The sequence below is a fragment of the Miniopterus natalensis genome, chromosome 5, assembly GCF_054644295.1.
Source record: "Miniopterus natalensis isolate mMinNat1 chromosome 5, mMinNat1.hap1, whole genome shotgun sequence".
NCBI classification, from domain to species: domain Eukaryota; kingdom Metazoa; phylum Chordata; class Mammalia; order Chiroptera; family Miniopteridae; genus Miniopterus; species Miniopterus natalensis.
The window spans coordinates 9,865,154-9,873,956 of record NC_142085.1 but is presented as its reverse complement, the minus strand read 5'-3'; the positions used below and the strand labels follow the sequence as shown (position 1 = coordinate 9,873,956).

Genomic DNA, 8,803 nt, shown 5'->3' with positions numbered 1-8,803 from the left:
AAGTAATTAAACGAGAGGTTTTGCCTCTGATAAGAGTCGAGAACTGCTGGTCCTTGTCGGGAGGTCAGACTGGTCATGTGGTTTTACATACATACTTTCCCCCCTCAAATGACACTCAAAAGTGGTGGCATATGTACATATATATACATACATGTCATATACGTAACTGCAGAATTGGACTTAAGGTTACTTCCTCACTTAACAGCGTAGTGACTTCTAAACGAACCACATTCTTTAAACCGAATTAATCAAACGGGCCTGCAGCACAGCAGCATCCCGCTGGCTGGGGCAGTCACTCAGACCACAGCCTCCGACTTCAGTGGCGGTTTTCCAGAAACTGCACTGGCGCCAGCCCCGGCCACCTGGTCTTCAGCTCTCCTCCAAGACGGTTTTAGCAGCTCAGTTCCCAGAGGCAGAGCACCCCACTCTACAGGAGCGCCTCAGTGCCCAAGGCCCACTGGAGCGAGATGCAAACCAGTACCTCCGGCCCAAACTTAGTGAGCTCACTGAGGTCTGTTATCTCATTTAATCTTTACAATCACTTGAAAGCTAGAAGCTATTACCCCAGGGTCACATACTGACAAGAGCTTGGGCCAGGATTCAAACCCAGGTCTGCGTGGCTTCAAAACCCAGTATTCTTTCCACTGTAACACATCACCTGCCTATCTCAGAAAATCTCGCAGTCATACCTCAGTTTAATCACTCAGTTTTGTTTGTAGATGACTGAAGAGCTTCTGAACAAAGGATAACTTTATTCACTCAACACCCACCTCATTTTATTTTGAGAAATTGAATAGCCTTAGTCCAGTACTGAATATACTTTCTTCTTAACTGCCTAAGATCTAATATCTTCCTTTCCTACCAAAAAGGATATACTTGGGCTTTTAAACAGGCTTTTCACATTTGTACTTCCTCTCAAGGTATCAAGGCATTTAAAAAAAAATTTTTTTTTAAATTGATTTGAGAGAGACAGGAAGGGGGATGGAGAGAGAGAGAGAAACATTGATGAAAAATATTGTCGAGGGCCACAGACAAGAGTCGTAAAATACATTTGCTTAAAGGTCTATATTTAAACAGCCCTGGCTGGTGTGGCTCAGTGATTAGAGCGCTGACCCCCCCCCCCCCCCCCAAAGGGTCTCAGGTTTGATTCTCGGTCAAGGGCACTGTACCTGGGTTGCAGGTACAGCCCTGGATGGGGCGGGTGCAGGAGGCAACCAATGGATGCGTCTTTCTCGAATCGGTGTTTCTCTCTCTCTCTCTCCCTCCCTCCCTCCCTCCTCCTCGCCCTTCCACTCTCTCTAAAAATCAATGTAAAAATTATCCTCGGGTAAGGATTAATAAAAAGATTAAAAAGGTGTATAAACAATGTACACAGAGGTACACATCGAAAATTTAAAAGAAAAACATACTCTCTACAGATAGTCTTGGAATGTCAAAGCTGAACAGAACCCAAACACCTACTTTAAAAAAACTTCCTTTTACAAATGAGGAAATGGATATCCTAGGCCAGGGGTCGGCAGACTTTTTCTGCAAAAGTGTAACTTCTAGACGTTGTAGGCCACATGGTCTCTGCCACAACTATTCAGCTCTCACTGTTTCCCCAAAGCAGCCAGACAATACCTAAACCGGTGTGTGACTGTGTCCTAATGAAGATTTATGGGCACTGAAATTTGAATTTTACAATATTATTTTTCACAAGCTACAAAAATACTGCTCCTATTCCAACCATTTAAAAATGTAAAAACCATTTTCAGTCTGACCCCATTCTAGGCCACTCTGACCCCAAAGGGCAGCAGCAGAGGGCCTGCTGCGTTATAGTTAATTTGCTCTCCGCTTTACCCCTTCGCTTCTAAGTCTCAGATCTGCTTTACCATAAACGTACAGCCGAGGAGCTCTAGCAATGTTTTCTAAATTTTAGGAGTAATATTAAGATCTGTCAGAAGTGAACGTGAGGCCGCAGTTGAAAGGACGTTGCTATAAAACCGTATTGAGCAGTAAAGAAAAACCATCAAGAGAAAACGACGATAAAGTGGAGACACTCACTAAATTTGAAAAATAGGCTTTATTTTGACCAGTGGTATTGTATGATGTCCTACAGGGCATAACTGATTATGGCCAAGTTCATGAGTACAAATAAAATGGCAGTTCCCGCATTCTCTCGTCTGCTTTCCGCTCAGAGGAACCAGGAGGTGGGAGCGTGACTCTCGGCCCCAGGGGCAGCCGCCTGCTGAGTCCGGGCTCCAGGCGCCGTCAGCCTCCTAACCGGAGGGTCGCAGCTGCAAAGGCCTTGATGGGAAGGACTCAGAGCAGCGTGTCCGTCGGAAACCACACCGGCACTTACAGCCCAACATGCCGACGAACTCGTCCTGCCGTGGGCTGTGGCGATTTGAACTGCGCACCGAGGAGACGAGGCCTCTATTCGTTTCCTCTAAGGAGGGCACCATCCTGGGTGCGGCGCGCCTGCCGCCAGCCTGCCTCCTGCCTCTCGCCCCGGCGGACGTGGGCCCTACCTGTCCCTCTGGGCTACGAGCACTGCACTGTGACAGAAATGGAAACCCTTGGCCCCAGTACGAGGTTTGTCATGTGGCCAACACTGGAAGTGGCTTTACACTTTCTCATTTCACAAAAGGTTTAAATACATGGCCCTCATCTAGCACAAGATGCCTGAAATTCAGAAAATTATGAAAACAACTCTTCTCCACCCCTGAGGATATTTCATCTTTATAAAGTTGAAAATACAAAATATTAAAATAATCTGCCCTTTCTCCCCATCCAAAGGAATCACACTCTCAAAGGATTCCCGCAATATACAAAATTCATTTCTCCCTAAACTGAGACCAAGAAGTCAACGGTAAGCTGCCAAGAAGACCCTTTCCCAGAGAGGGTGGAAAAGACACCTCATTACTTTCCTTAAAAAATAACCTTATTTAGACAAAAATAGCAAAGGAGTTCTGGCCTCATGAGCGTTTTTATTTTCACTTGATTTCAGCATTTCTTAGCATTGGTTACTGGGAGGGACGGGAACAACGTGTTTTCCAAAGTCGGAGATATTCCTGGGAAAAGCCCTATCTTTCCCGTGATGGCTCCCCAAAAACAGTCTGTTGAAAACCAGATGGCAAGAAAGAAAATGCTATATATCCATCTGTTCCATTTCTTCATAATTTTCACATCAAAAGCACCTGGAGTATCAATTGTGTTCAACACAAAATAGCACTGGGGGCTGATGAGAAGATGATGTCACCTGCCCACAGCATCAGCCAAGGTGACACGGGTTCTGAACTACCCAAAAAAGTCCTCACTGGCAAACTCGCCTGGCACCAGGGGCTCCCAAAAAAACAGGACAAGCAGCTGTGCATGCTCAAACAGCAAGACGTGCAGAACACATCGCCACCCTGCTAGGAAGAGAGAGCACACAGGAAGTACACGAGCAGCGAGAACCGGCTCTGGCTCCGGGGCCAATGCTCAGGAGGCCTCTGCACTGAAGGTGGGGTGAGCAGAGAAATGGGGGCTGAGAGGGAAGCACAGACATGCATGCCCACACACGCACACACGGTGCCTCCGAGGCTCCCTGTTTCACGAGTGGCCGTCCAACAAGCCGACTACTCGCCTGGCTCAGAGCTTCATCTGCCGCACGATCTTCTCTCCTTTTAAGGCACAAACATATTTATAGTTCCAGATACACCTGCTGAGTTCTGAGAATCACAAAGCAAGTTCTTCTTAGACTAGTGCACAGACGCCAGTTGGTCCTTGTTGGCTGCACGCACCGCTGAGGGACGCTCCCGATCTGAAGCAGCTCCTGTGGTCGAGGTGGCCCCCCACCATCAAGGTGGGGCCACAGGAGAGGCCAAAATGGTAAAAGCATGACTGGGATGTGGGACGTTTAATATTTTTACTGTGCATTTAACAAACCCTAACACGATGGCAGCTCTTGCCTGCCTGAGCTGACTCACGAGGAAGCGCAAGCAGAGGCTGCCATGGGCGTCTGGAACTCCACGGAAAGCCACTGTGATCATAGTTTGCTGATAGTCTCTTACCCTCCCACAAAGACAGACAGACACACAAACACTAACACACATGCGTGCACGCGCACACACCCCTTCCACCATGGAGGAGATCTTTGCAACGAGAGGCACTTGAATGAGATTTGGAGAGTTCCCGTGAAAGGCCTTCCCCTCACAGTGAAATGGGAGCAACAGCACAGAAACCAGGTGCTCAGGATTCCATCTCTTCTTGGTCAAGGGGTGGAGGCACGAAGCTGATAACTTCATCGTAGGTCAGGCCTAGGGATTGGAAGGAAAGCAGGGCATGAGAGTTCAGGTGATTCTCTTTGCCGGCAGGCACTGTAATTCCAGGCTCAGACCCTCCCTCCCTGTCCAGGCCAGTGCTTGGAGGGCCACTTCAAGGAACTATTTGCTGCTTGTGTATGATATCCTAATGGATCAAGCGATTACACAGACGTTCAAGAACACATATAAAAATCCATTTTCCCCTTGTTTCGGTCATTGCCCAGTGCCTCTTCTTTAAAGCTAAGAATAACTCCCACAAGCTACAGCAACAGAAAAGCCTGACTTTGGGCAGCTACCTGGCATTCTGAACTTGTGTTTCATGGAAAGAATGTGAGGTTACACACAGGAGACATAGGTTCCATTTCCGGCTGTGTCCCTAACTAGGTCTAGGGTAACAGGTAAGATAAACTCTTTTTGCCTCAATTGTATCAACTGTAAAAATATCCCTTCCCCTACTCATCTTAGAGAGATGCTGTAAAGAGAAAGATTCTGAGAACCTCAAAGATCTAGGCAGAAGTGAGGGGCTGTGCGCAAAATTAGAGCAGTCATGAGCATCTCACAGCTCGGAGAGTGTGACCATCTTCAAGTTTCCAACAGAGGGGCACACTGACTCTGCACGAGACCCTGATCACAAGTTTTAATGAGCTGGTTACAGCCAGAAATTTTATTTTTCCACAGCTTTTAGTTAGCAGCTCACCCAGGAATGATTTTCAAATCTAAGTTCTCAAGCTAGATGTTAATGCTGCCTTTATGCCTTACTTTTCCACTCGTCTATAAGGAGGTCCCTGCTCTCGAAGGACTGGTCATAAGGGTCGGCCACCGGCTCATCGTCAGGATCATGGTACTGAGCAAAGTAGCCATGTGCGAGCGCTTGGGCTGCTGTGATTCTCTTGTCCGAGTCCAGTACAAGCATCTTCTCCAGCAAGTCGACAGCTGTTAGTCCACAGATTGGAACAAAAAAAGGGAAGAGTTTTTATTTTTAACATGTTTCCAAAAAATTATGCCTTATTAAGCAAACACACAGCTTTGGCTCTTCAAACCTAAACAAAGAATTTCCTCCAGAGTGTTTGCTCCAGGACATATCATCACTTTTCTCCTGTGTGTGTGTGTATGTATTTCGTATTATTTTTTAAGAATACATTATTGGACCTGGGCCTTGGAAAAGCAGATTTCAGTGTGCATCTTGGTCCAGTCCAAACACACCCAACCCCAACAGAGGGAACCACAAACCATGGGTTGTTGATAGCTCCAAACAAGGCCAGTCACAAACAGCGTCTGACAACGGCCTGCACCAGAGACCTTCCAAAAAGGAGGATCCTAGCAGATCTACTTAATACACAAAAACAACCCAAATAGGCAGCCAAAATGGAGAGACAAAATAACAAGCCCCAAATGAAAGAACAAGAGAAGTCTCCAGAAAAAGACTACATGAAATGAAAATAAGCAAACTATCAGATATAGAGTTCAGAATACTGACGGTAAGGATGCTCAACAGTATGAGAAAAGATATGGAAATTATGAAGGAAATTAAGAATGACATAGCAGAAATAAAGAATACGTTGGAAGGAATAAACAGCAGATTAGAGGATGCTGAGGATCAGATCAAAGAATTAGAAGACAGGGCAGAAAAAAATCACTGAATCAGAGATTCCAAAAAAACACCCCCAAAAAACCCAAAACAAAAAACAGGAGGACAGTCTAAGGAAGCTGTGGGACAACACGACATGTAACGATATTATAGGAATGCCAGAAGAAGAAGAGAATAAAATAAGCAAGGGGTAGAGAATTTGTTTGAAGAAATAGCAGAAAACTTCCCTAACCTGATCAAGGAAAAAGTCACACAAGTTCAGGAAGCACAGAGAATCCCAAGCAAGAAGAACCCAAAGAGGTAGAACACATCATAATTAAAACGTCAAAAATTCAAGACAAAGAGAGAATCTTAAAGGCAGCAAGAGAAAAGCAATCTGTTACCTACAAAGGAGCTCCCATTAGGTTGTCAGCTGACTTCTCATCAGAAACTCTACAGGCAAGAAGGGAATGGCATGAAGTATTCAAGGTAATGAAAAGCAAGGATCTGAAACCAAGACTACTCTGTCCAGCAAGGCTATCATTCAAAATAGATGGTGAAATAAAGAGCTTCCTAGATTAAAAAAAAAAAGGCTAAAGGAGTTTATCACCACCATTGCAGGAAATGTTAAAGGGACTGCTGTCATTAGAAGAAACAGAGAGAGAAACATAGGCATAAAGAATTAAAATGGCAATAAATAAGGACCTATCAATAATAACCTTAAGGACTTGAAGGGAGAGATCAACAGCAATACAGTCACAGTCAGGGACTTTAACACCCCATTGACTTCGCTGGATAGATCTTCCAGACATAAAGTCAACACAGAAACAGTGACTAAATGGCACACCATATCAGATGGATTTAATTGACATTTACAGAACATTTCACCCCAAAGCTGCAGAATATACATTCCCCTCAAGTGCACATGGGTCACTCTCAAAGATAGACCACATGTTAGGACACAAAACAAGTCTCTACAAGCTCAAGAAGACTGAAATCATATCAAACATCTCAGATCACAATGGCATGAAATTACAAACCAACTACAGTAAAGACACTCAAAAACATTCAAACACATGGAGACTAAATAGCATGTTATTAAACAATGAATAGGTTACCAAAGAGATCAAGAAAGAAATCAAAAACTTCCTGGAAACCAATGAAAATAAACATACAACCACCCCAAATCTATGGGACACAGTGAAAGCAGTCCTGAGAGGGAAGTTCATAGCACTGCAGGCCTCCCTCAAAAAGCAAGAAAAATTTGTAGTAAACTATCTAACTCTACAACTTAAAGAATTAGAAAGCTCCCCTGTGAAGGTGTCCAGACCAGGGCTTTTGTTTGCTGGGAGTTTTTTTAATTGCTGCTTCAATTTCATCAGTTGTTATTGACCTATTCAGGTTTCCTGATTCTTCCTGATTCAGTTTTACATGATCTTACTCATATGTGGAATCTAATAAACAAACAGACTGAGGAACAAAATAGATCCAGAGACATGGAGGCATGGAACAGGCTGAGGAATCTCAGTGGGCAGGCAGGGGTGGGGTTTGGAGGGGGAGAGATTAATCAAAGAACTTATATGCATATATGCATGACCCATAGACACAGATAATAGTGTGGTGAAGGCCTGGAGAGGGGGGAGGGGATCAATGGGGGAAGAAAGGGGGATATCTGTAATACTTTCAACAATAAAGATAAATTTAAAAAAATATTCATTACCTCAATAAAAAAATACATGACTGAAGATTTTTTAAACAATAAGAGATTCTGTTTGAACAAGCTTTTGTGGTGTGTCCATGTCAAACCACCATAGTCAAACTGTGTCCAAGTGAAAGCCTTAAGTTAAAGTGACTGAGGAGAGGTAAGGAGGGCTAGTTTTTAATTTTCCAACTTTTTTGACCCCCTTCACTGTTTATTTACTAACATAAAGCAAATGAAGAGTCATTAAACGGGTCTTCAAACAATGGACAAATTGAGGTTTTAACATGGGTGGGTGGGAGACGTGGTATCTGGATAAAGTGATATTTTATTTTTAAATTTTTCACTGTGAAAAATTTCAATATATAAAACAATACCATGAATACTTGTATGCTGAACACCCATACCCAACAATTAACATTTTGTATGTCATTTGTATTTTTTGTTAACCCATTTTAAAATAAGAATTTCAGCATAAAGACATCTTCCTATGAGATCATAAGACTGTAATCACATCTGACAAGTAAATAATTCCCAGATATCTAAAATCCAGTTCAAGTTAAAATATCTCCGATTATCCCCAGTTGTCTTTTATACACACCTCGTTCAAACCGAGATCCAATTCGGGGGTTGTACGCTGCATTTGACTGGGTTTGTTTAGTTTCTCTGAATCTACAATAACCCCCCCTTTTCTCCTGTTCAGACCTCAAAAGACAGTCCAGCTGTCTTGAGAATATCCATCATATATATACACCCTTGTTTTCCTCTATCCCTTGTATTTCCTGAAAACCATGTTAGATCTAAAAATTTGGTTAAGAATTGGGTTTAACATTTTCGACAAGAATGTTTCATAGGTGACTGTGACTTGGAGCATTAAGGCCATTTGTCTATTAAGAACGATGCTAAATTTGGTTACAGGGTTGCTGCTTTTTTGCCCTCAGCAGATAATCTGTGGGGTATTTTGAAACCACGTCAATGCCCTCAAGGTCCTTTCACTTGAGGCTTTTAGCATCCACCGGTTTTTCTTCACGGCCATTATTTCATCAGGGGTCACCAAATGGTGATTTTTCTGATTCTGTGAAATGAGGATGTTTTGCGTTTCAGGTGGGTGCAGGATAAACACTGACACGACCACAGGGGCCACTTCCAGGAAGCAAGGCTTCTGAGGCTTTGCAAATTATTGGTGGTCCGTTCATCACGGAAAGGGGCAGGGGTGGGGCGTGAAGAGGAGCCACGTTCCTGAAGAGACTG

At 43.8% G+C, this 8,803-nt stretch overlaps 1 protein-coding gene across 2 annotated transcripts in view; it reads right to left on the bottom strand.

Moving 5' to 3' along the window:
• Positions 1-2,043: 2,043 nt before the first annotated feature.
• MAPK14 (mitogen-activated protein kinase 14) overlaps positions 2,044-8,803 on the bottom strand; it is a 67,060-nt gene continuing 60,300 nt past the window's right edge. For both annotated transcript variants that reach the window (XM_016223724.2, XM_016223725.2), the window contains exons 11-12: positions 5,046-5,219; positions 2,044-4,280 (exon numbers count right to left, since the gene is read on the bottom strand). In XM_016223724.2, coding sequence (XP_016079210.1) covers positions 4,213-4,280; positions 5,046-5,219 — 242 coding nt within the window. In that variant the 3' untranslated portion in view covers positions 2,044-4,212. The remainder of the gene's footprint in view (positions 4,281-5,045; positions 5,220-8,803) is intronic.